We start from the raw sequence: 27,338 nt of genomic DNA on the forward strand, positions 1-27,338 counted from the left end.
TTTGTAGTGCACTCATATTATACTAGTACATGCAAAAAACCAAGCAAATAATAATTGCATATGCATATGATACATATACTCATACTGATGCATTTTATAATTGAGTTATTAATGATGATACGAATGGAGTTTTTGGCCCGAAAAATTTGTAGAAACTGACATTGCTTTTCTATATATAGATATAAATCATTGATCTTCTTGATTTACGAATAACACCAAAAAAGTTTATTTTACAATATCAAATACTATATTATTCTTAAAAACCAATATTCAAAAAATACTCCATAATGCCTTTTGCTTCCCATTTGATAATTTTAGCCCATTAATAATAACTGTAATAATATTTGAAATCTAAGTCGTTACATGAATGGAATAGGCCAATTCTTTCCAAAAACATGACATTAAAATTTTAAAACTAAAGTACATAAATCAATTACATGGGTTAATATAGGCCCATGAATAGGTTGATTTAGGCCCATAAGTTAACAAAATACTTACTTTAATAGATTTAATGAGTTTAATTTTCAATATATACAACTCGATAATAAATCCTATAATTCCTCGCCGAGTCAACTCAGTCTCCTTTCCCAAACCTCTACTGTTGAACCTATCCACATATACATACAGGTATACTGTATCTATAAGCAGCCTCTTAACTACTCACAATCCGCAGTGACAGCAATGGCGGAAGCTTCCGACGAGGCGAAGGGCATTGAGAAGCTCTACGAGTATGGCGAACGCCTCAACGAAGTCAAAGACAAGTCTCAGGTGACTGATTCAATGAATTTCCGTAGCCATCTTTTTTTTTTTTTTAATTTTAGCTATTGATCAGTGAATTTGTTATTGATAAGTGTTAATTTCTCGGCTGCAAAATTGCAATCAGCACACTGAAGATTACGAGCACATAATAAAAGCGGCGAAGAGCAGCAGTGTGAAATCCAGGCAATTAGCTGCGCAGCTGATCCCTCGGTTCTTCAAGCATTTTCCCGGCCTATCGGTTAATGCTGTCCATGCGCATCTTGATTTGTGTGAAGCTGAAGAGATCGGGGTAGGTCACCTTTTGTTGTTTGATTGCAACCTAATTTGTTCCCAATTTTGTTCCCAATGTGTAGAATTATCTAATAGAATTGTCTAATCTAATGTTAGAAGCTATTGAGTTACTGAGAATCTAATGGAATGTTTACTTGTGGTAATGCACATGATTTCAGATTCGGGTGCAAGCAATCCGTGGACTACCACTTTTCTGCAAGGACACGCCTGAGCATCTTTCTAAAATTGTTGACATTCTTGCACAGCTCCTTACAGCTGGTATTAAAGTGCTCTGATTATCTTTCAAGAATGTTAATTTATGCTATTTCGTTAACTGATAAGTATTAACATGGCTTATGAAAGATTTCTCTTTTTCTATGTAGAGGAAAATGTGGAGCGTGATGCTGTAAATAAAGCACTTTTGTCCTTACTGAGACAGGATGTTCGAGGTAATTCTGCATATAGATTACTTGTATAAGAGTGTCTGGCTACACGTGCAATTTGGCATCTAAAACAGGAGAGATTATCTTGAGATATGGAACGAACGATGATATCACATGTTTCAAATCCTGAAGTTGCTGTTAGTGGTTATACTGTTTTCCATCATGTTACATGAGTTTGCTACTTTGTCTGTTTTTTCATTAGAGCGTGAAGTGTAAAAAGAAACTGGGCTATGTTAAACGATGAAGTAGTATAGCAGTAATAATGGGTGGAAGATTAATCAGTTTAGCGATGGCGGCTTTTCTAGTTATAACTTTGCTTTGATCATATATTGTTGAGACTTATATTTTCGTGCATTGCTTAGCTTCCTTGACAGCCCTATTTAAGCATATTGAGAGTGTTGACGAGCAACTAACAGATGAAAATCTACGTGAAAGGACCTTACTTTTCATTAAAGACAAGGTAGAAAGATTTCAAATTCCTTTATTACAGCTCATGCCTTGTAGTTGTCTTGGAAGAATCATTTCCACATTCTTTTATTTAGGTCTTTCCACTCAAAGCTGAGCTCCTGAGACCTGCTGAGCAAATGGAAAGGCACATTACTGATTTGATAAAAAAGGTTTGCCTAAATTCCCCCCTTCTTTTTCTTTTCGTGGATGTTGACATATTCAAGTTTTTCGATGGTCCATGCCTTGTCAAGGTAATTGAGTTCAGTTGTTTCAAACAAAATTTGAAGAATTGGACCAAAAAATCAGTGTGTTTAGCTAATATGGTACTTAAACTATAATATGCACGACTCTTTTGACTTTAAATATGCAGAGCCTACAAGATGTCACTGGAGCCGAATTTAATATGTTCATGGATTTCTTGAAAAGCTTGAACATGTTTGGTGAGAAAGCTCCTCCAGAGAGGATCCAGGAACTGATTGAAATTATAGAAAGCCAAGCTGATCTGGATGCACAATTCGATGTATTATTCTTTTCTTATTGTCCTGGTAAAAGATACTATCAGTGGAGGTTCCAACATTTCGAGGAGGAACTTGTTGGTATCTTGGAATAGAAAGCAAAATATATGTACCTGCGTTAATTTGTTAAATGGTTACATCTCTCACATTGTGCTGTTTAAATGTTTATCTTGGAATTTCGGTAGATTATAAGCTTGGCTATCTGCTTTGGAAATTTAAAATTTTCAAAACCCAAAAATGTGGTTTATTCCCAAGAAGGATGTACATTTTTTAAACCTTCATTCTGCTTTCTTCATGGAGAAAGGCCATAATTAAATCTCATTTTGTGTTGTGTCTAACTGCAGGATGCAGATGGTGACCATATAGATCGACTGATTTCATGCCTTTTTATGGCACTTCCATTTTTTGAGGTTCATAATGAGCTCGTGAATTTTTCTCCTTCATTTGTACAGTAATTGATTTGATCTTAGCTGACTTTTTGTCTACTTGCAGAGGGGTGCATCTAATAGCAAGTTTTTCAAATATCTAAACAAGCACATTTTTCCAGTATTTGACAAGGTGCAAATTTCACACTTCTCTGTTGATTATATGTAATAGACCAGATCTTCCCTATTTTTGCTGGTTAGAGATTATACCCATTATTGTGTTCCACCCAAAATCTCTATAGAACAATAATTTTTTTTATCTTTATATTCCCTGGGCAAGTCCTCACAATTTCACTTTATAGATGCATATATACGTAGTAGTTTTTTCAGTCAATTTAAGGATTTCTTGTACTTGAGTAATTCTCTTGGACTACCTAAAACAAATTTTTGGCTTTTCAAGGAAAACTGTAATTTTTTGCTTAACTTAAAATTATCAGATGAGCATACTGAGCAGTTTACTAAAGTATGTGATCCCTTTGTTTATCAGCTTCCTGAAGAACGAAAAGTGGACCTGCTTAAAAACCTTGCGGAGGGTTCTCCTTACACCTCTCCACAGGACTCCAGACAAATCCTTCCCGCCGTGGTTCAGATCCTAAAGGCAACTCCCTGAACTTTATATTGTAATGTGTAATCTATGTGGTTGAATTTCTTCTGTCTTCTTTGTGTTGACTTTTAATTCTTATTTTAGAGTAGATTTAATAATTAGAAGGAAGGTGAGAATCTAAATTTCAATTCGTTCTTTTATACTGTGCTGACAATCTGGTTAGGGATAATCTTTAAGCTTACATATTTGAAAGGTCAGCAGATTTACCATGATTTGGTTTTTTAGTATAACCTGATCCATATGATGATATAAAAGTGATTCCTACTTTAGTTCATAAGTTTTTGAATCTGCATCTTCAATTAACTTAATAAGACAAATTAAACAATTTCCTATTCTTTCTTCTTTTCATTATATTCTCACAATGAAAATATGTCTCAGAGATTCCTAGACTTTGGCCGTGAATATTCTCAATGACCTCTTATGCCTTGTTCAATCTATTCATCTTATTTCAGAAGACCATGCCTCGGAGAAAATCAGGGGAAGAGATGAATTTTACTTATGTTGAGTGCTTGCTATATACATTCCACCATCTAGCTCAAAAGGTCAACGGTGTTTCCTTAATTTTACATGTTATTTGTCTTGAATCTCAGAATTTCATGTTAATTGCCATCATTCTTTCACTATTTAACAGGCACCTAATGCGACTAATAGTTTATGTGGTTACAAGATTGTGACTGGACAACCATCAGATAGGCTGGGGGAGGACTTCTCAGAGCAATATAAAGATTTCTTGGAGCGGTGAGACTTGATCTTGAGCTGTTAAAGTTTGTATCCTGATAGAAGGAATCCATTGTTCATATGCTAAATTGTACTATAATTTCCGCGAGAAGAACTGAAGAATTTGAAATTCGTTCGTAGTTAGTTCCTTTTATGTTTAAACTCTCTTGAAATATGGTTCTAAATTTTGTTTATTTCCGCAGATTAAATTGTGTTGAAGACCTAGTTCGTGCCACCACAAAAAAATTGAATCAGGTAATGGCAGAGCACAGCAAAGCACTGGTAGCTGCTGGATCTGACGAGTCGAAGGCTAGCATTGTGAGTTATCCGAATCACCATGTTCTCAAGTAAGCAAATGGAACAATGTGTCGGTGACGATGGACTTACTTGATTTCATATTTAATCTGCAGAAAGCAGAAAAGCAGAACACCTCAACTGGTTTAAGAACTTGCAATAATATCTTGGCTATGACACAGGTAAGTGGAAGTACTAAAATTTTGGAGATACACTCAAAAGAGTTTTTTTAGTTGATTGCTTCGCATTCTTTTCAGCCGCTGCATGCGAAAACACCGTCATTCATAGGTGATAAGAGAATTAATTTATCCTGGAAGGAAGCGACAAAGCCTTCAGGCAATTCAACTGTTACCACCACTGGGTATGTTCTCCGGCTCACTTTTCAAGGGATAGAAATCCAGAAGAGATGTTTACAAATCAAACTTGTTCAAAATTCACTAACACTACCCATACTTATCTCTGTTTCTATTCACTTACGTTTAAATACTCGTATTCGCCTGCAGTGGGAAGCGTCCTGGACAAAACAGCGCAGGTAATACTCCAACCAAAAGAGGGCGTGGAGGAGGCAGTAGTCAAAACCAAAACCAAAACCAGGTATCTAACAGAGCATTTCAAGGAAGAACACCAGGGGGGCGAGGCAGAGGGAGGGGACGAGGTGGACGTGGCAGGGGGAGAGGAAGGGGACGAGGATTCTGATACCTCTGTTTCGACTATCGGTGTAAGATAGGAAAATGACATGATTTGACGGCAACAATGTGTACCATCGTTTTGTGTTGGAGCAATTTTGACCAGAGGAGGAAGAGGTGTTTGTAGGATTTTGTTGGTCTGCTTGATTCATGTGTTGGGTTGAGCCAGGAGTCTGCATGTTGAATTGACTGCTGGTGCTAGTTTTTTTGTTTGTTTTTATTTTTGATGTGTTTCGTACAACACTACACGATCCCCAGAACCGCGATGGAAATAGCAGTCGAATACGAAAAGTTATTTATTTACCGATTTAAAAATATTTAACGACTAGATTTTAACTGAAATCAATTGCTTAACTTGACGGAGGGAGTATTATTTTTAGATGTCTGTCGTTATATGTCTTAATGACCTTTACTATATTAAATAAATGGACCATGCATTTCACTAATTCATATTTCTAAGTGGCGTGGCGTGGCGACCTCAAACGAGACAATTATGATGACCAGTATGGAAGCCGTCATGTTGGTTTGCCAAAAATTGTATGCTAACGTGTAAAAATAAAAAATTTGTCTACACCTAAATAGCCTATCATCATACTGAATATTCAAAAACAAGGTTGGAGGCCAAGTTGACTCGTTAAAGATTGGTTGCGTCTCTGTATATAACATAGTTTTTCTACGAAACTTCTTGTCTTCCCCTCCAATAAAAACGTGGCCTCATCTCGTCTGTCCCGGCGGCTTAAGACCACTTGCTCACATATCAACAAGTCTTCTTTAACTGTTTGCCACCATATATAATATATCCAAATTGGTTGGGAGTCTGCAGCTCATATTATTTACTTTACTACAATGGCCAAGAAAGTGACCACAATTATTTCTCCGTTGCTTCTGCTCGCGAGCATGCGAGTGGGTGATGGCCGTCTGATTAGAGAGGTCGTGGGCGCGACCGAGGCGTGCGAGCCGACGTATGGATTCTTGCCGTGCTCCAGCAACGTGTGGGGCCTGCTGTTTCTGGTCATCATCTTCGAGATCCTCCTTACCTTCGCTGGCCGGTACGTAGGGATGGGATCCGACATCTTTTTCCGCACTATCGGACCGAGCATCATTGGGGGAAGCGTGTTTCAGTTTCTTGGCACAATCCCACAGATTATCATGATTCTTGGTTAGTCTCTTCTTCTAATTAACTTCTCTCTAAATCAGATTTTCTCTTGTTTGCTTCACTATTTGCCATCAACAATGGATTTGAACATTATTTGCCAGCTACACCTTGTCTTGCACTAGCATCAAACACAAAAAAGTCCAGACATCGAGTAGTAGACAAAATAAATATCTTTGCTAATTTGATTTTCTTGATTAGTTTAATAATATACTATAATAGCAACCCGGTAGCTATTGATTGAGCTTAATAATAGAAGTAGTAGTATAGTGGGCGAAGTCACCATCTTCTTCTTTTTTTCACCAAACACACCTAATTTTTATATGTACCCCACATGTTTTAATGGTACTAATAGATATCTTGGTTATTAATGTTACTTAAACTAAGAGCATCGTGTCGGAGTAGTTAGGGGAAATGAAAAGCATAAGCTCGCCGCACATATCCCCTAAACCCGCGGCCAACGCACGCTTATCCATGCATAAGCATGCTGGTCGGGTGGCCAAATAGGGGTGTGACACATGACGCGCAATATTTTTTTTTATTTCAAAACGTAAATTTAATTACATGTCGTGCATTTTCTCGTTTCTGTTTTTTAATTATGTAATTTTTATAAAGTAAACGTCATTTTTGGTCATAAATATATGACTAAAATACGAATTTAATGGTCCAAAATATTCACTTTTTGAAAAACAAGTCCATTACAAACGAAAATGTCGACGAAATAGTATTTTTTATGATTCCATAAAAAAATAACGGACAACGCTAATTGCACAGTGACGTGACTGTTAGTTTTTTTTATGGAACCGTAAAAAAAGACCACTCCAACCAGGATTTCATTTGTTATGGACTTGTTTTTCAAAAAGTGGAATGTATTGGACCAAATTCGTATTTTGATGGAATAAAATTGACATTTACTCTAATTTGAATCATGTAATTGTTATTTATTTCAATGAAATTATTAATTTTGTTTATTCGTAAATCTTAATTGTAATAAGTAACTACGAACAAGAGAAGAAATAATAAATGTTACTGAATAATGTAAGTGTTTAAGATTTAAATGCTTTTGGTTATACAACAATGCAGAAAAATACGTGAATAATATAAATGGTTAAGTATTTTTGCATGTATATCATTGCTGAAGCCCCAAGCTAATTTTACAATATTAATCCTCTTTAGTCTTGATGAATATAAAAATGAGATTAAAAATTGTACACAATCTAAATGTATGTGTGTTTTTGGATCAGCAACTGTGCTATCAGGATCAAAAGAGGCTGCTCAACAAAGGGCCACACTTGGAATGGGATTGGTTGCCGGATCAACGGTCATGACCCTCACGCTGATATGGGGCATCTCCGTCATCCTTGCTAGCTACGATCGCTCCGTTTCTCCCACTATCGACAAATCCGGAAGCCAGAAAACCACACCAAAAGGTGACATTTGATCAACCTTGTTGATCTCTTGAAATGTTATTTTGATGATCTAAATGATTTGAACAGGTTATGGTGTTGTAACGGATGTTGAGACGAGCTACACTGCTCGGATAATGCTGATACCCTTGATTCCTTTCCTCATCGTTTTGCTAGCAGAGGCTTTCAGTTCATCATCAGTGAAGAGAGTGTTTCTTCTCATTGCACTCATTGTCACAGTCATGTTGCTTTTCGGCTTCATTTTGTACCAGGCGTTCCGGCCTTGGATTCAGGCCCGTAGATTCGAGTATTTGATGAGTAAGTATGCAAAGGACAAGCTGTTGCGGCTCTTATCCAGCAATGGCAGGCCCGATGCTACAAAAATACAACGGTAACTAGGTCATTTCCGTTTGGTAGAGTACGGATACGGAAATTGAGCTTTCAGTTCCAAATCTATTACTCCGTATTTGGTAGCACACAATACACACGCTGCACGTACACACACACAATACCCAAATACACACAACACACACTGCACTGCACGTATACACACATTGCATGTACACGCACACAAATACACACACTTCACGTACTCGCACACAATACACACTGCATGCACACACTGCACGTACAGACACAAATACGCACACTGCACAAACTGCACGCATAATAGTATATTGTATACAACACACACTACATAATACGCACAATGTACACGACAAACTCTAAATTCAATTCCATGCTACCAAACGGAGCATTTATATTTTGAGAATGCATGAATTTGACAACATCTCCAATACTCATTAGTTCCATCTTGGTGTCGTTTGCAGCCTATTTTCCCAAATCGACAAGGACAGAAGCACGTTCGTATCAGCAGCAGAACTCCGAGTTCTGCTCTTAGGTGTGAGGATGGATGAAGGCGACTTGAGCACAGACAGGGACGTCGAGAACATCTTGGAGTCCTTCGATACCACTGGAGATGGACGTATCAACATGGAAGAATTCGTCGAAGGGATGACCAAATTACTCGACGAGCTAGCAAAAGAGAGGTTAGACCGCATAAAAAAGAGTAGGGACAATGCTCCATTACAACAGGGCTTGTTGGGCGACAGCGACAACACGAACGAAAGGAGGGGCCGAAGTGATCTAACCACTTGGCTGAACTATCTAAAAGCTCTTTCCTTGGTGATTCTCGGGATCGCATTGATGTTGTCTTTTGCAGAGCCACTTATCACCAGTGTCGTGGGCTTCGCCACAGCTGCAAATTTGCCTAATTTCTCTGTCGCGTACTTCGCGATACCCTTAGCCATGAACTACCGAGTCGCAGTTCAAGCGTTCACTTCATCTCCTACGAAAACACAGAACTCCATTTCTTTGACACTCTCCGCAGTAAGTCCACTTCTTCACACTATGTTTGCCGCTGTTTCCTGTTGGTACAAAAAGTTTAAAATTTACTTAAAATGAAACGCAAATGAAACTATCTTATTTATACAAACTTCAGACTTTTTGTACCAACATGAAAGAGCGGTGAAACATCATGATATAAGTACCCTCGCTTTATACATGTTATAAATCTCTCCTTATGATTTGTTGTGCAGCTTTACAGCGGTGTGTATATGAACAATGTGGTGAGCTTGATCGTGTTCCTCGCCCCAGTTTATGCTCTGAATCTGTCCACAGATGTGCTTGTGGAAGTTCTAGTGGTTATCGTGATGAATACGGGGATGGCAGCTCTCACTGGCTTCCGGACCTCGTTCCCTCGCTGGTTGGGCTATGTCGTCGTGCTGTTGTATCCGGTTACTCTGGCGGTGACCTATTTACTCACTGATGTTCTAGGATTGCCTTAGGAAGGTTGTGGCTAGTGATATGTTTAAGAGATGTGTATTTACTTTTAGTTTTTATAGTTTCTTTCTTCATTGTTGCAATATGTTATTAGTGTCATTGAGTAGAAAACATTCTATATTTGATATGCATTGGCTAGCATCAATGCTTATTTAAAAGCATCAATAATGGTTCTCGCTTTTTTATGATGACTCAAACCTTCAATCTATTGACTGGAAGAGAAATGTCTAAACCAATTAAAAGTTGCACTTCATCTCGTTACCAACGCTTCATCGTCGTCTTGATGACATCAGTTATATGCTACTGGTAATCTTTCTATGCAAGCTCTCTAGAACTGAGATAGATTATTTTGAATATCATCATCAATCACAAATAACAGATTTAAGCATTCTTAATTTACACAATGCTAAGAACTCAATTATAATATTTTCTTTTGTAATTGATGATTGATGGAGTACGAACTAAACAAGCCCAATAGCAGGGACAGCTCGGCTAGCCCAAAGCCCAAGAAAGAGTTCAGTTCGGCCAAGAGTTCAGTTCGGCACAACCAAAGAGTTCGGTCCTAGCCTACAGCTCGGTAAAAGCCAACTAATCAAACTCTGCTCTCAGGACGGCATCAAGCTCTACTCTCAGATCGGCAAAAGCTGCTCGGCAATAGTTCAACAGTTCGGTCAAAAGTATTCGACCGAACAAGGAGTTAGTGGACCCATGCAGAACCTCCACAACTTCCTATACACCCACGATCTATTTAGTGGTGTCAACTCAGGCCACGATCTTAGGCCACGACCTACACTACATCCACGACCTAGAGTGATGACGCAAGCCACGATCTTAGTTCTGTATATAAACAGAACCTAGATCAAATAGTGGAGGGGAAGTTCCTTTTAAGTTGAGTGAAGGTTCTTTACATTCACTAGAATAGCTCTCGAGAGATAAAAAAGATAAAATAGCAAATTTGTGTTGTAAGCTGTAAATCCATTTCAAGCAATACAAATCTTGCCCCTCCTTTTTCCCGTGGACGTAGATTTACTTCAGTAAATCGAACCACGTAAATCCATTGTGTGTTGATCTGCATTTATTTTGTGCATTTACAAACATCAGAAATTCGCAGAACAATCACTGGCGCCGTCTGTGGGAAACTCAGAACCAAATTTGTGATAAAGCGAGTTTTTGATCCTCCTCCACCAAAAAAAAAAATGCATTCCAGATCACGTAACACCCATAATTCTGTCCGTGACAACCGTGAGGAAGTAAGTCTAGCTCGCAGGTCTGAAAAACGGCCTCGGGAGACATCTACTTCCAGTTCTCACGAAGGAGCAAGCCACTCCAGGAGTCATCGCAAAGAGTCTTCCCAGCAGCCCGATTTAAATGAGGTTGTCAAGCTGTTTTTGGCCGAGAAGCAGGAGGAGTTCTTAGCCTTCCTGCAAAAAAGCCAGCAGCCGGAGAAGAAAACGGGGGATTCTCCCTCCTCCTTCAGACCTGAAAGTCACTACCGCAGTAGTGACGTGTCCTCCAGGAGAGAGAATCCTCACCCCCGACCTGTTCTTCCTCGCCGAACTCCTTTTGAAAGAATTCAGAGGGCACCGGTACGAAGTAGATTGGGACCACGTCTCAATCCTGAGACGCCACCCGCTCAGTTCGTACCATTGAACAAGTCAAGAGCGGAAATTTTCGAACTACATTCCGAAATGTTCGAAAAACCAAAACGGATGACGAAATCGGCCACACGCCGAAGTCGTGATGCATATTGCTCCTTCCATCAAACCCACGGTCACGATACCGAGGAGTGCCGAAATTTGGCTGCAGGTATTGATGCCCTTGTGAAAGCAGGGACGTTAAAAAAATACCAAAGCAAGCAGCCGAAAAAGAACAAAAAGCAGGGAGGTGCGAACTGCGCTCCTCAGGATCCGAAAAGGCAACAGGATCCCGAAGACGACAACGAGCCGCAATATGATGGAGTAATCCTAACTATTGATGCTTTCCCTGCCGGGAAGACTAAATCGTCCCTGAAGCCGTAATTCCGGTTGAGATCGGCATACCTAGTTTCCGAACTCTAAACTTCTTCTCAGCAGAACTGAATGAGGACGGACTGAGAGCCGAGCTAGATCTTGCCGAAGAAAGAAGAGAACTGGCCTGCATAAAAGCAGCCAAGTACAAGGAGCAAGTAGCCCGGTATTACAACCAAAGGGTGAAGAAGCTGTAACTTCAAGTGGGAGATCTCATCTTGAGAAACAACGAAGTCAGCCGAGCAGAAAAGCTGGGCAAACTCTAACCCACCTGGGAAGATCCATATCGGGTGTCAGAGGTCCTCGGCAAAGGGTCTTATAAATTGACTCTCAAGTCAGGAGAATAAACGCCCCGAACATGGCATACTTCCAACCTCAAAAAGTTCCATTTGTAAGAGACAGTTCAGTCAGTCTTATGTGTTTTCTTTGTTTTTTACTTGTTCTTGTCTCTACGTGCGTTGTGTCTGTCTATGTGAGTGTCGTCTCTTACAAATATAACTGAGGTATCTCGTTCTTCAAAGGCTGATCCCCTTTTTAGAACATACAAGCCAACGATTGTGCGTCAAAGCTTCTAAAGAGGATACAAGACCACAATTCAGCTTAAACAAGCAGTTCGTCTGAAACGAGCTGCAACAAGCCCACGATTGTGTGTCAAAGCTTCTAAAGAGGATACAAGACCACAATTCTGCTTAAGAATCAAGCACTTCGTCTGAAACGAACTGCAACAAAAGTCCGATTCTCGCGATAAAACTTGCCTGAATTAGGACAAGGGAAAGTCCAATCCACGCGATAAAACTCGCCGAATTAGGACGACCAAGTTCGGTCAAAGAAGTTTACCTCATAAGACCAAGGACGACCGTGTCTAGTCAAAGAGGTTTACTGCATAAGACCACTTCGGTTAACTGGGAAAGTCCGATCCACGCGATAAAACTCGCCGAATTAGGACAAGGGAAAGTTCGATCCCGGCGACAAAAATCGCCAAATTAGAACACAAGACGAGTCCGGTCAAAGATGTTTATTTCATCAGACCAAAGACGAGTCCGGTCAAAGATGTTTATTTCATCAGACCAAAGACGAGTCCGGTCAAAGATGTTTATTTCATCAGACCAAAGACGAGTCCGGTCAAAGATGTTTATTTCATCAGACCAAAGACGAGTCCGGTCAAAGATGTTTATTTCATCAGACCAAAGACGAGTCCGGTCAAAGATGTTTATTTCATCAGACCAAAGACGAGTCCGGTCAAAGATGTTTATTTCATCAGACCAAAGACGAGTCCGGTCAAAGATGTTTATTTCATCAGACCAAAGACGAGTCCGGTCAAAGATGTTTATTTCATCAGACCAAAGACGAGTCCGGTCAAAGATGTTTATTTCATCAGACCAAAGACGAGTCCGGTCAAAGATGTTTATTTCATCAGACCAAAGACGAGTCCGGTCAAAGATGTTTATTTCATCAGACCAAAGACGAGTCCGGTCAAAGATGTTTATTTCATCAGACCAAAGACGAGTCCGGTCAAAGATGTTTATTTCATCAGACCAAAGACGAGTCCGGTCAAAGATGTTTATTTCATCAGACCAAAGACGAGTCCGGTCAAAGATGTTTATTTCATCAGACCAAAGACGAGTCCGGTCAAAGATGTTTATTTCATCAGACCAAAGACGAGTCCGGTCAAAGATGTTTATTTCATCAGACCAAAGACGAGTCCGGTCAAAGATGTTTATTTCATCAGACCAAAGACGAGTCCGGTCAAAGATGTTTATTTCATCAGACCAAAGACGAGTCCGGTCAAAGATGTTTATTTCATCAGACCAAAGACGAGTCCGGTCAAAGATGTTTATTTCATCAGACCAAAGACGAGTCCGGTCAAAGATGTTTATTTCATCAGACCAAAGACGAGTCCGGTCAAAGATGTTTATTTCATCAGACCAAAGACGAGTCCGGTCAAAGATGTTTATTTCATCAGACCAAAGACAAGTCCGGTCAAAGAAGTTCACTTCATAAGACCGAGGACAAGTATGATGAAATTTTTTCGCTAAGCTGTAAATACAGTGTTAGAAGCGAAAACAAAATTTCATTTTCAAATCTTGTTCGGCACACAACTCCGCTACCCTACAAGATGGCGTTACGCTATTACAAAGGACTATTCTACTGTCCAGGGTTGCTAAAGTTGAGCCATCTATTCACAAAATCCTCGTGAAGCTGAGTTCGGGCGTTCCAGGCAGCTGCAGAATAAGCTGGTCGACGAGATGCTCTAATCGACCTGCCACCTCTTCTCTGAGCCCGGGAAGCCCTAGCACCTCGGCGGCGAAGAGTCTCTTCACGAAGCATTTGTTGATCTTGCTCACTCATAATCACAGCTCCTCTACGAACTTCAGCCTGTTCTCGTCTTGACGTTTCCGGCTGTTCCAGAGTTCGTTGCTGACTTGGAGTACGGTTTTGAGCAAGTGGATCAAGGGTCTGAGCTGGAGTATGAACATCTGTTGGCGGGAAATGCCTAAGGAATCTCTCGATTGGAGGACGCCGGGAAAGAACGATGTCGTACCGAGAAGCCCAGCGCCGCAATGATTTCACAACTTGTTGGCAAGCCGAGCTCTCCAGCGCATTGTTCCTCCGGAGTACATGATATTCCTCCCACAGTTCGTCAACTCGTTCCTGAACTTCTGAGATGGTCATTCCCCCGCGCCTGCTGATGAAATCCTCATACGCAGTCCTCTCAGCCACGGCGGTATTCAGCTCGGCCTCCAGATCCTTCTTTTCGGACTCTAAGTCCCTATTATCGGCCTCCAGCTTCATTGAACGAGCCAAGAGTTCGTCATTCTTCATCTGGTCAGCTATAGCTCTTTTCTCAGCTTCGTCTAAAGCCGAAGAGTACAGCCGCTTCCAGTGAAGTACCTCCAGCTCCTTGAGAGTTAAAAATACAAAGCAGCTACGTCAGTTCGGCATTCCAGCTTACCGAGCAGGTGGTAAACCACAACAGGAGTAAGAGAGTATGAAAGGCTATACGAAGACACAAGAGCAGAAAGAAGAATTTTTTCATTCATAAGAAAAGAATTTTTCTATACAAGGAGGGCTTCAAGGCCATTTTACAAAAGGAAGAAACTAAACTAAGGGAAGGGAGACGAAATCATACTTCGCTAGCTTCGTCTCCGCCTTCTCGGTGAGGTTCAGCTTCCTTCTCCTTATCTGCTTCAGCTTCAGCCTCTGCCTCCTTGCTCTCCCCAGCCTGCTCGGCGCCACCGTAGCCGATCTGCTGCGCCTCCTGATCGGCCTGCTTATCGCCGACCTCCTGCTCCAGCGGCTCGGCCTCACCCTCTCCGTTGTAAGTCGAAGCGGGTGAAACGGGTCCCACGGAGGCAAAGATAGCCTCCAGGTTCTCGTCCCGATCAGCTCGACAACTCCGGACTCGGTCTGCAGAAAGCAGGACCGAGGATGAAGCGAGCTCCTCAAGGAGCGGCAGATTCTGAAGCCGAGCTGCTATCTCTCGGCTGTACAGAGGCAGCACGACGTCGGCCCCCTGCTCGCCCTTATCGGTAATTAGCCTTACCAGATCACCGACAAAGGCCGAGAATTGGTGGCTCAGAAAGAGTTTCTCCACGAAAGCACGGAGACCCTCTCCTTGGGCAACCACGGCGGCAGCATCCCTCCGTTTCGTCTGCTCTCGCTGGATGACGAGCTGGTTTTTGGCAAACTGAGCTTCATCCTGGGCCGAAATCCTAGCAGCTCTGGCTTTCTCAAAGTTTGCCTCAGCCTGCTCGGCCCGGTGACAAGCAGCCGCCAATTTCCTCTGCATCTCAGCATAGTCGTTGGACGCTTTGGAGAGTTCGACGGCGACGAGCTTGGAGAGCATGTCGTTCCTCTGAAAATGGATAAAGAAAAAAGTCAACAGAGGGCACCAAAAATACAGGACAGAAGCAAAGCCAAAGAATCAAGAAGACAATTCACCTCGGCAAAGTCCGTGGGCCATAAAAATGGCTCACAGATATGCTCCGAAGGAGGCGCCAAGACCATGTCTTTCTCTGGCGCTCTCGGGGGTTTCTGGGTCTTCCCCTTCCTACTTGCCGAAGTCGACTCCGGCTTCTTTGGACCCGAAGAGGTCTTTTGCCTCTTCGGATTCTTCTCGGCATCAGGCGCCGAGCTGGTAGCCTTCTCTTTCTCCGGCTCCTTAAGCTCGGAGGATTTGCGGCTAACCTTATTCAGCATGAACACTGCCAAAAAGCAAGAAAACAAGGTTAGTTTTCTTCGTTAAAGCAGTAGAGCATAAAGATAAAGAGAAATCCTCACCCTCGGCCTCTTCGTCCGAAGACGAGATATTGAACACGAGGTCGCCCTTGACGAGCTCAGTTTCCGAATACTGTTTCCTAATCATAGGAATCTTATTGAGCTCGCCCTCGAGCTCGGCCAACGGTTCTAACCGAGGATGGGGAATCACGGACTTCGGCCTTCTCCAAGGAAAGCCCGGAGCCGAAGTCCTATTATAAAAAAAGAAACGGTTTTGCCATTTCGGCCACTTGGTTTTGCAGAAGGCCCTAAAAGGCTGTAAGGGGATCAAGTAAAACCAAGATCCTTTCCTTTTAAACTGGAAAAAATTAAGGATTGCCCTCAGAGACAGATCCTTATCTAGCCTACGCAGTTCGGCAGCAAAAGCCGATAAGTGCCTCCAAGAGTTCGGAGTCACCTGACCTAAAGGGAGTTGAAAAAAATCAAGAAGCTCTACAAAAGGTGGGGGAAGAGGGAAACGAAGCCCGCATTCTAAGCAGGCTTCGTAAACGGTGGCATAACCCTCCGGCGGGTCGTTAGCCCTATGATCATCGTCGGGAACCACCGCTTTCCCCCCAGGAAAAGAGTATTTTTCATGAAGGGATATCACAGTATCCTTACTCAAGATACTGTGAAAATACTCTACGGTCTTCTCCCCGGATTCTTTCCGGCTAGAAGACCCCTTACCCCCTTTTCCACCGCTACCAGACTCAGACGAAGAAGAAGCAGACATGGTCCTTACTCTTTGCAAAATCTGAGGAAATTTTTGAAAGCGGAAGGAAATTTTTCACGCAAAAGATAGAGAGTGCAGAAGAAGCCAATAGCAAAGGTGTTCAAAAGATGAAGAAAGGCGGTATTTATCAGATTTGGAAAAGATTTCAAATCATCGCACCGTTTCATATCCCACCTTTTCAGGATTCGACGGCCGGATTTTGCTGTCGCATTTAATGCCGCATTTAATGCAGTCACGCGCAAGGCACGTCCCCTGACTTCAGCCTCCCCCGTACCCTTATCCAGAGTGCCGAAGTGACTCGCTTCGCCGAAGTGATTCACTTCGCTTTTCGGGGGGGGTAGTGATGGAGTACGAACTAAACAAGCCCAATAGCAGGGACAGCTCGGCTAGCCCAAAGCCCAAGAAAGAGTTCAGTTCGGCCAAGAGTTCAGTTCGGCACAACCAAAGAGTTCGGTCCTAGCCTACAGCTCGGTAAAAGCCAACTAATCAAACTCTGCTCTCAGGACGGCATCAAGCTCTACTCTCAGATCGGCAAAAGCTGCTCGGCAATAGTTCAACAGTTCGGTCAAAAGTATTCGACCGAACAAGGAGTTAGTGGACCCATGCAGAACCTCCACAACTTCCTATACACCCACGATCTATTTAGTGGTGTCAACTCAGGCCACGATCTTAGGCCACGACCTACACTACATCCACGACCTAGAGTGATGACGCAAGCCACGATCTTAGTTCTGTATATAAACAGAACCTAGATCAAATAGTGGAGGGGAAGTTCCTTTTAAGTTGAGTGAAGGTTCTTTACATTCACTAGAATAGCTCTCGAGAGATAAAAAAGATAAAATAGCAAATTTGTGTTGTAAGCTGTAAATCCATTTCAAGCAATACAAATCTTGCCCCTCCTTTTTCCCGTGGACGTAGATTTACTTCAGTAAATCGAACCACGTAAATCCATTGTGTGTTGATCTGCATTTATTTTGTGCATTTACAAACATCAGAAATTCGCAGAACAATCAATGATATATACTCGTTTAGAATCTTTAAGCATTGAATATATAACTCGTAGTAGACGTAAATAAACAATATATAGGAACCCAACACGAAACATTATTAAAACGGAAATGGATAGGAGAAATAAGATAGTATGTAATAAATTTGGACATGTTGTTTCGTCTACTCAATAATTAAACAAAAACAATTACCTTTTGAAGCAACTGGGTGGTTATTTATATCATTAAGCTTCACCAAATTCGAAGTAAACGTACACGATTAATTAATCTCTTAGAATTAACAGAACCATTAATTTGAACACTGATATATAACTTTATTGTATTTTTCTACTTTGAGAACCCTATTGAGCTCATTTTATATGCCTTGAATCTGGTTTTGATAATTTTTCACAATATTTCAGTTCCCATTATTAAATTACATACTATTTTTATAATCATAAAATTATAGTACTATGCAGTATATCATGATTAACATTTATCACTAAAATTGAAGCTTGAGACAATTATATGGAGTACCTTGTTCTTTGAAAATCAAGCATAATTAGTATACTACTCTTATTCATACAATTGAAATTAAATGCGTTGAAGAAATTGATAGTATATCTTAGTTACATATAATAGATCCTATATGCAATATAAAATACATTAAATAAAGGAAATATGAATAAAAAGATGAAAAACAATAAAATATGAAAATTTTCAATAGCATTCCTGATTAGTGATGCTTGACCGAGCATATAAATCATATTCCAGCCCAATAATGTAGAATATGACATCCCTAATTTGATTAGTCAGTTTATGGCGTAACTAATTAAAATTCAACAACCATTCAATTTTTTCAATTAGGAAAATTGAAAAAAAAAATGGTAAAACACGTCCAAAGCCGTCCCAAAATCGCTGATTTGGAACCGAAACTGCCGAATGTCGGTTAAAAACCATCACAGTCAATTTACTTGTCGGGCCAGTTACGGTAATTTCCCCAGAATTGAAACCGTCAATTTTATAACGAGCAACATCACTAGCGCGTACGACAAGATAAAAATATACACAAACTATTGACGGGCAAAAGGCCATCTGCAACGCTGTCTCTTAACCGACTCATCTTTTCACTATTCATGGGCTTCACCGTACTTTTCATCCCATCTCTTAACTAAGAGACAACACCTGCAACCCTTCATCTCTTAACCATCTCATCCCTTAACTATTCATTACATTTCATTTTTTATTTTTATTTCCAACAAATTCAATTAATAAAAACACACTTCATTAAATAAAATTACAATTTAAAATCATAAAAAAATAAAAAGTGGGAAAAAAATAAAAACACATAATAAAAAAGTGGAAAAAAAATTAAAATACATAATTTTAAAAACAATTTTATATAAATTATAAAAACTACTCCGCCGGCGAATCATCCCCCGAATGCGGTGGCGGTGCACTCAAGCCACCTGTAGGCGGAATACCAATATGTCTCGCCATATACTCAATTCCGGCAAGATGGGCTTGATATTGGGGAGGCGTCATGCGGGAAGAGTCAGCCATCGTGACGGTCAAGTACATGGACAATAGGGTGTTCGAACCCGAGACCGAGCCAGCCTGGCTTGATTCGCCTCGGCCCCTCCTCCCTCTAGCCGCCTTGGTCCCTTGCGGCCGACGGCGCCCACTGGAGGAGCCTCATGCATCGATGGACATGCCCTCAACCTCCAATGATGCGTTGTCTGACCTGCCCTCACTAGACGAATATTGGCCACCCACCGTGTGCTTCGTGCGTTTCGAGCTCGAGCCCGTGCTGGACTGGACACCGCCAGCCCACCTTTCAACGTCTTTGACCGCCTCCCAAACATCGACATGTTTGAATTCTTTGCTTTTGTCGTCAAAAAAGACTCGCAAAGCCGCTCTCAGAATGTCGGCTCCACTGGCTCCTCTTTGGTAATTCGCCGGTTCATTCTTGTAGATCCCGCAAAATTTTTTGACATCTCTGTCGACTCGGTCAAAATGACTGCGGAGCATCTTCATGGTGCGGCGGCGTGAGCCCTTTGGCTTGCTCTCATTGTATGCGTCGGTGACCTTTTCCCAAAAACACTTGCGGGTTTGTTGATTGCTGACGATGGGATCGTACGAGACGCTGACCTAAGCGTTGAACAGAGTCATCGTGTCTTTGCGGCTGTATGGATGACGGCCTACATCCTCCTCCTCCTCCACGGCGTCGAATGCGCGAACCCCGAAGCTTCCACCGCCTCCTCCTCCTTTCGGAGTGGGTTTAACAAGAAAATCCTTCCTAATTTGGGATAATCCCTGCGATTGACCATACCTCGGGGCGGGGGGACGAGAGTATGCATCCACGTCAAAATAGGGTGGTTGGTACACCGTCGGCGTCGACGAGCCTTGGGTGCCCGGCGTCGACGAACCGGAACCGGAAGCACCCAAGACATTGTACATGCCCCCAGTCGCCAAACGTGTTTAAGTCATAGCAGCCGGAGCCGCCAGAGTTTCCGTCGCCGGACATTTTGAGATGAAAATCGGAGAGGTGAGATGAAAATTGGAGAGGAAAGAGAGATGATTTGAGAAGAATAGATGTGTATAATGAGAATGAAATAATAGTATTTATAGAATAAAAAAGAAAAAAAATTACCGTTCAACGGTAATATTACCGTTTTTTATTTATATTAAAATCAAAATTAAAAAAATGATTTATTGCGTCAGCATGACGACGCCCACTCGCGGGCCGGCGAGTGGGCGTCACGCCTAGCGCCAGCGCGTGGCGAGCTGTCTCGTGAACCCACCCTCCGGGACGAGACAGGGGACGAGACCGGGGCGAGATGGAGGGCTGCATCGGCGTCTCGCTGCTGTCTCGTCTCTCCAAGACGAGACTGAGAAGGGGGCGAGACGCGTTGCGGATGCTCTAAGCCTCGGCCAAACTAATTTTTTCATTCATACAACTCGAGTAAATTATTGTATCGAGATTTCAAATTCGAAATTTCAAATATATTATATCTGTATCTCGCTAAATTAATTAGTTAAAAGTTAAAACGGAGTTGTACCTAATAGTTGACATTGGCATCTACACAGTTTTTCTCAGAATTTTCTTAATCATATAGAAAAATTCAACTTTAATTAGATTCCATTCAATCTAAGTGCCAACTCTCGATTTTTTTTATTGTATTAAATATTTAAATCCTCCCTATAATGCATGTGCTTTTATCTAGCTGAATACTTTCCAATGTTAAAAACTTAAAATATTGATTTATTACCACATAGTTGAGTTAAATATATATAGTGATGTAATGTTCTTGACGTGAGCATTTTTCGATAATCACATGGCTCTAGCTTTAATCATAAATGTCTGACTATTATATATATTCCTAGCTGCTTAATCTTGATTAGTTCAATAAATTCAAGGAGCCTAGCCTCTGGTTGACCAAAAATGGCTGTCTTTACTGATTACATGATTCTTATTCTCCTGCTGATCAGCACAGCCGACGCCCGGATTCTAAGTCTGGATTCCTCCGACGATCACCTGATCTCGGATGGAATCAGCGAACCAGATTCGTCGTGGTCTGCTGCGACCACGGCGAATCTGAGCGGCTGCAGGCACCAGTACGGTTTCCTGCCGTGCGCGGAAAATGCCGCCGGCTACATTTTCCTCATAGTGGTGTACCAAGTGCTCCTCATCGTCGGAGACAAGCTCATCGCCAGTGGAAGCCATGTCTTCTTATTCGTCACCGGCCCTAGAATCGGGGGCATTATATTCCGTATCCTCAGAGCTCTGCCGTCGATGACGTTCATGATCAGTAAGATTCTTTCTCATCAGTTAAAGTTTCAGCCCACAGTCTAATAGTACTATAGTAGTAATATAGAATTTTGCGAGGTTCCATCTTAAAACTAATCAGTGATAAAGTGGAATAACTCACCAGACTTATACAGTAGTTTCAGTTCTGATATTCCATATTTGTTTGTTTCATTTGCCAACAGTATCCGGAGTTTTGGGCGATAAAAGGGACGCCCAATCGCAAGTGTCCGCTGTCATAGGCATATATGCTGGAATCACCGTCTTCAGCCTCACTGTTCAGTGGTTTATGACCATGTTATCTGCTAGCAAGTCACTGAAGAAAGACGCGGACGAGCAAGAACATGGTTTTCTATCGAAAATAAAGCTCAGGAAGTTGATAGGTTCGGTATACGAATCAATACAAAATCACAGATAAAAAACGAAGTTTTTCGTTGACAATGCTGTTGTGTTTGCTGCAGAGAACGGGGTTGATGTTGACGACGATACGTGTAGAACTGCTAAGATTATGCTCTTATCTTTGATTCCTTACGTCGTTCTTCAGCTAGTTTACGCCTTCGACACCTCCTCTGGGAAGCGCATCATAACTCTGATAGCTCTTGTCGTATCGTCCTTGTCTCTGTTTTCGTATTTCGCTTATCAGGTTGATTCATCATCGATAGCTCACGTTTATGTTAAGCATTTCCGGGTTGTAATCTTTCTTGGCTATTCAGATAAAGAATCCATGGATGCAGCAAAGAAGTTTAGATTATTCGAAAATTGATAGTGTGGAGAGAGGTTTAATACAGCACGTGGAACAGCTCGGGAAGCTTGTGAACGAAGACGGAACACCCAACACTGTTCTAATTAGAAGGTAGTACTATTATATATGTTGGCACGTCAGTTAAAATTTCAGCTCACAGTCGGCGACCTGCTCTGACATTCGTTTGTTTCACTTTCGTATTTGTGCAGTTTCTTCGATAAAGAAGATAAAGATGATGATCAATGCATAGCGGTGGACGAATTAGAAACTATGGTGCGCAAAGTCTTCAAGGCTGGTAAGGCGGATGTTAATCAAACCGAAGCCATGAACGGCCTCCTGAATAAGCTCGACAGGAACAAGGATAAGAGAATCAGCGAAGATGAATTCGTCAACGGATTCATACAATGGATTCACGAAGCCAAAAATCCATCTTCCAATGACGATTTCAATGCAACGGAAATGTTGCAAAAGGTAAGCATCGAAATGTTAAGAGATTGAGTTTAATTTTTGTTCTCTGCATTTATCTTTTAGTAGTTGTTTATTTATGATTTACAGTTGGTTTGGATATTTGCAGGCCACTCAGCTGCTGAAAGAGAAGAACGAAAACAATTCCTCCGACATTGACAGAATTATGGCGAAGGTTTTGAAGCAAGCCGAAGGGCAACTGTTGAAGTCTGAAGCACTCATAGCAGATAATGGAGAGCCAAACGTTGAGCGCATTAAGTGGTAAACTTCTCCTATTTAAGTCTCAACTCTTAACCGATTCATCGTATAGCATAGCACTAATAACATTTCTATTCCGGCAGTCTGTTCAGGGAATTCGACACTGACAAAAGCGGATCCCTAACAGCAACAGAACTAAAGCAACTGATAGGCAGAGTGAAATTCGGGACGTATCAAATGAAAGATGAAGATGTGATAAAGGAGATGTTTAAATGCTTTGATCAAGATGGGAACGAAGCAATTGATGACAAAGAGTTCATGAAGGGAGTGCAAGACTATCTAGACAAGGCCATGAAAGCCGTTGGTTCATCACAAAAGACTAGAGCTCTTGAAGAATTCGAGAAGGTTATTACTCGCTCTGTTTCATTCAAGATATCCATCTCATTTTATCTCAATCAAGATGTCCTCTACTTTAATGCATTAAATAGTTCTACCTAAAATCCCGTGGCATTCAAGAAAATGGGGTTTCACAATCTTTATATATATAATCTTAAAACGTGCAGATTGTGTGGAATGAACAAGACTATGGCGTTGATGCTGTCTTGAAATCTCTTCTTCAAGTGATACTCGGGATAGGTATGCTTACTTTCTTGGCAGGACCTCTGATGGGTACCATTATGGAGTTATCAAATTCAATGAACTTCCCCTCCTTTGTCATCTCCTTTGTCGTCGTTCCATTAGCCATGAATGGCCGGGTCGCACTGACAGCACTCCTCCCATCCGCAAGACAGAGAAAGTCATCCTTGACATTTTCCGAGGTCTCTCTCTCCCTCTCATTACTCTTGAAAATGTGATGTGGATGTTAGGGAATAAACGCACAAGTAAACACGAATTTAACAAGATAAACACATAATTTTATTTACCAGTTCGATATAATATGAGCATTATAGCGAGCCTTAATCCTAGTAAGAATAGTGTAGTCTAACACTATTGTGTTTGCTTATGTAACAGATATACGGTGGAGTGATAATGAACAACATATCGGGACTAACGACACTACTGGCAATCGTGTATGCAAAAGAGTTGACATGGGATTTCTCAGCAGAAGTGCTGACAATAATGATGGTGTGCGCCATTGTCGGAATGCATGCATTCTTGAAGAAAACTTACCATCTTTGGACATGCATACCAATGTTACTCCTCTATCCTCTTTCATTGGGATTGTTTTATTTTTGCCAAGTTTTCCTTAGTTGGAATTAGCACCTCTATCAGTTTTTGTGTATCCTTGTTTTTTATTTTTATTGGAAGCATGCTTTATATTGTATAATAAAGTTTCTTCTTTTGAAAGTGCTTAAATAAAAAAAATCTTCCCATATCAAGTGGGTAATAAAAAGGTATTCAACTCAAGGCAGCCATTGGCTTATCTGCTGGATCATGTTTGTGCAGATTTAAAAACAAAAAGTAGAACGTTAATAATGCATAAAGTTATTCAAATCAGAGGTATTTAGTTATGTATATTCTGAGATACAGACAAAAATAAGGCAAAACATTCAAGAACTCACATGTCCTCGAATTAACTTGGTCGATCGACAATGGATTCAGTCCCGAAGCGCTTGATCTTGCTCATCTTACTGACCAGCATAGCCGAAGGCCGAATTCTGGAGCTGTCCACCTCTGAGAATGAGCTGATCTCAGACGGAATCGAGAAGCAAGAATCAGTAGGAGGTTGCAGTCACCAGTATGGCCTCCTGCCCTGTGCAGAAAATGCTGCCGGTTACATTTTTCTCATAGTGGTGTACCAGGTGCTTCTGGTGGTTGGAGGGAGGCTGATAAGCAGCGGGAGTGAGATGCTCTTGCATATCACCGGAGCTGGAAAGTTTGGTGGCATCATCTTCCGAATCCTAATGGTGCTTCCTTCTGATGCTCATGATCTGTAAGCATTCCATCACTTTGTTTTTTGGACTTCTCTTCATTTTGTGGCGCGTTGATTTTGAGTTTTTCGTGTAGTATCCGGGATCTTCAGCAGCAAGGAGGGTGCTCAATCGCAGGTTGCAGTCGGTGTCAGCATTTACGCTGGAATCACTGTCTTCAGTCTTACAATCCAATGGGGTGTGTGTATGATATATGGCAAGATTGACTTGAAGATGACACCGAATTCTTCTTCGTCGAAGATCTTGAAAGGTTCGGCCCTTCACAAACCCACAGTTAATGATTATTCTCGACTCGTTAGCTGAGAAAATTTATGTGTGCAGATACTGGTGTGAAGATCGATAAAAGGACTAGTTACACCGCTGGGATTATGCTGCTGTCGTTGATCCCATACGTCGTGCTGCAGCTGGTTTTTGTCATCGATAGCTTGTCTGGAGAGCGCTTCATAACGTTGATAGCTTTTGTTATCTCATCCTTGTCTCTCCTGTCGTATTTCGCCTATCAGGTGGTTAATGGTGAGCTAATCGTGATACAAGGCTTCGTGTTTTTGTCAGTTGTGACTAAATCCTTGCTTGTTTCTACAGATTTGGGATCCTTGGATGCAAGAAAGAAGCTTGAAGTACTCCGAGTTTGATATTGTCCGGACCGGATTTCTGCAGCACGTGAAACGGTTAGGACAGCTTGTGAATCCAGACAGTAAACTCAACGTCCATCTCATCAAAGCTGAAGAGGATCAATAATGGTTCCTCATATACCCTGTGTTTGAGATGACTCAAACCTCCAACTAATGCGGTTATCCTTGGACAGAATATTTGATGCAATAGACAACGATGCTGACAGAGTCGTTGCAGTGAAAGAACTGAGGAAACTGGTGAGCAACATCTTTAGGGGTGGGAAAACGAGCACAGAGAAAAATGATGCAGTCGACAAAGTCATGGATTTGTTAGACAAGAACGATGATGACCACATCTCCGAGGCAGAGTTCATCAAAGGATTCGAGCAATGGGCTATTGAAGCCGAGAAATCTACTTCTGACAGTTTTCTTTCCAAAAAATATGGGTGAACAGGTAACTAGTCCTCCAAATATTGTTGGTCAATACTTGTCTGGATTTGATTGTTTCGGGTTTCGCTGTAGGTCCTAAACCTATTCAGAGAGAAGAAAGAAAACCGAGGGCAGACGATGGACAGAATAATGACAGATTTTGAAGCATGCGGAAGGCCACCTACTCAAATCTGAATCACTCATCACAGAGAACGGGAAGCCAAATATCGATCGTATTAAGGAGTAAACTTCGACTTCTTTCAACTTCTTTTCTCCCTTTTCGGGTCTAAGATTTACTAAACCGTCTCGATTATGGCAGACTGTTCAAGGAATTTGACACTGATGGAAACAAGTCTATATCAGCCCTTGAGCTGAAGCAGCTTATAACAAGAGTCAAGTTCCAATCCTACAAACGGAACGAGGACGATGTGTTACGCGAGATCTTTCGAGAGTTTGATCAGAATCACAGCGATTCAATTGATGAGCCAGAGTTTGTAAATGGAATGACCAAGTATCTGGATAAGGCCATTCGAGCTGTACATACGTCCCAAATCGGTGGGACGAAGATTATTCAAGATTTCGACAGGGCAAGTAGTGTTTATATTGAGGATTAGGAAATATTTTGATTTTATATTTCCACCTGAAAAGAATGTGTTGCTGAACTTTACAGGTTATGTGGAAAGGAGCAGAATACGGGAAACGCGATTTCTTCAGATCAGTATTTCAAGTGTTGTTAGGGATTGGTATGTTAACCCTTCCTGGGAAAGCCTCTGACCACTAACATTCTACAGCTGTCGAACGCGATGGGATTCCCATCCTTCGTCATCTCCTTTGTCGACGTGCCACTGGCCATGAATGCTCGATCTGCAGTAGCAGCAATCCTCCCAGCCAGCAAGAAGAGTGAAGAAACTGCTTCTTGGACATTCTCCGAGGTTTCCTTCTCTCTCTCTCCGGCTCTGTCTCTGCACAAACACACACATCATGCTAATAGATGATTGTTTTCTTGAGTGGCAGATATATGGTGGGGTGATAATGAACAACATGGTTGGGTTGACGACGTTGTTGGCGATTGTATACGCGAAAGAATTGAGATGGGATTTCACAGCAGAAGTGCTGGTTATTTTGGTTGTGTGTGGGACGATAGGCAGTCTCGCGTTCTTTCGCACGACTTACCAACTGTGGACGTGCATACTAGCATTCCTCCTTTATCCTTTCTCTTTGGGATTGTTTTATTTTGATCAAATTTCCTTTAGCTGGAATTGGCTGTTTCTTCTACTTTCACTTTGCTGCGAATTGAAGGTTGCTAGTTTATAGCATGCTATAAAATGTCAAGAATGTTGAATGTTGAATTGACTAGTTTTGTATCCGAGGAGGCCTATCGCCTTTCGTTTCGCCTTAATCGCCAAGTTTATTATGAGGTGTCATGAGGTTTGCTCGATTCTCGGAACCCCATAAAGTTCATCACTGTTTCCTGCTTTATCATAATTCATCTAGAGGAAAGATGGATTCTTTGCCCCGGACTTACATTTAGTTTTATTTATTTTGTTGTAATTTTAATTTCATTTGTTTTGTTCCTTCATTACAATCGGTTGTAATAGTTAGAGCAAAGTG

The 27,338-nt window shown here is 41.4% G+C and overlaps 3 protein-coding genes and 1 pseudogene across 4 annotated transcripts; all 4 read left to right on the plus strand.

Moving 5' to 3' along the window:
* The first annotated feature begins 549 nt into the window (after positions 1 to 549).
* Positions 550 to 5,475, plus strand: LOC121773241 (apoptosis inhibitor 5-like protein API5). 2 transcript variants are annotated; one of them, XM_042170054.1, is made up of 16 exons: positions 550 to 768; positions 884 to 1,048; positions 1,209 to 1,308; positions 1,413 to 1,478; positions 1,835 to 1,932; positions 2,015 to 2,089; positions 2,290 to 2,439; positions 2,779 to 2,844; positions 2,927 to 2,992; positions 3,347 to 3,457; positions 3,916 to 4,005; positions 4,095 to 4,201; positions 4,384 to 4,498; positions 4,591 to 4,656; positions 4,732 to 4,835; positions 4,978 to 5,475. In XM_042170054.1, the coding sequence occupies exons 1-16, from the start codon at positions 682 to 684 to the stop codon at positions 5,168 to 5,170; spliced, it is 1,659 nt and encodes a 552-aa protein (XP_042025988.1). In that variant the 5' UTR covers positions 550 to 681; the 3' UTR covers positions 5,171 to 5,475. The 2 variants fall into 2 exon arrangements, with proteins under 2 accessions (XP_042025988.1, XP_042025989.1); XM_042170055.1 differs by lacking the exon at positions 2,290 to 2,439.
* Positions 5,476 to 5,839: 364 nt separating this feature from the next.
* On the plus strand, positions 5,840 to 9,779 carry LOC121773242 (sodium/calcium exchanger NCL2-like). The gene is made up of 5 exons (XM_042170056.1): positions 5,840 to 6,319; positions 7,558 to 7,743; positions 7,810 to 8,110; positions 8,550 to 9,108; positions 9,318 to 9,779. Exons 1-5 carry the CDS (start codon positions 6,007 to 6,009, stop codon positions 9,564 to 9,566), a joined length of 1,608 nt encoding a protein of 535 aa, XP_042025990.1. The 5' UTR covers positions 5,840 to 6,006; the 3' UTR covers positions 9,567 to 9,779.
* An 11,172-nt stretch (positions 9,780 to 20,951) lies between these two features.
* LOC121773240 (sodium/calcium exchanger NCL-like) lies at positions 20,952 to 24,149 on the plus strand. Its single transcript, XM_042170053.1, has 9 exons — positions 20,952 to 21,355; positions 21,537 to 21,734; positions 21,813 to 21,994; positions 22,065 to 22,204; positions 22,303 to 22,564; positions 22,668 to 22,819; positions 22,900 to 23,161; positions 23,320 to 23,574; positions 23,768 to 24,149. The coding sequence occupies exons 1-9, from the start codon at positions 20,989 to 20,991 to the stop codon at positions 24,014 to 24,016; spliced, it is 2,067 nt and encodes a 688-aa protein (XP_042025987.1). The 5' UTR covers positions 20,952 to 20,988; the 3' UTR covers positions 24,017 to 24,149.
* Positions 24,150 to 24,292: 143 nt separating this feature from the next.
* Positions 24,293 to 27,118, plus strand: LOC121775358 (annotated as a pseudogene).
* The last annotated feature ends 220 nt before the right edge of the window (positions 27,119 to 27,338 follow it).

Source organism: Salvia splendens, chromosome 17 (genome assembly GCF_004379255.2).
Source record: "Salvia splendens isolate huo1 chromosome 17, SspV2, whole genome shotgun sequence".
Classification (NCBI taxonomy): domain Eukaryota; kingdom Viridiplantae; phylum Streptophyta; class Magnoliopsida; order Lamiales; family Lamiaceae; genus Salvia; species Salvia splendens.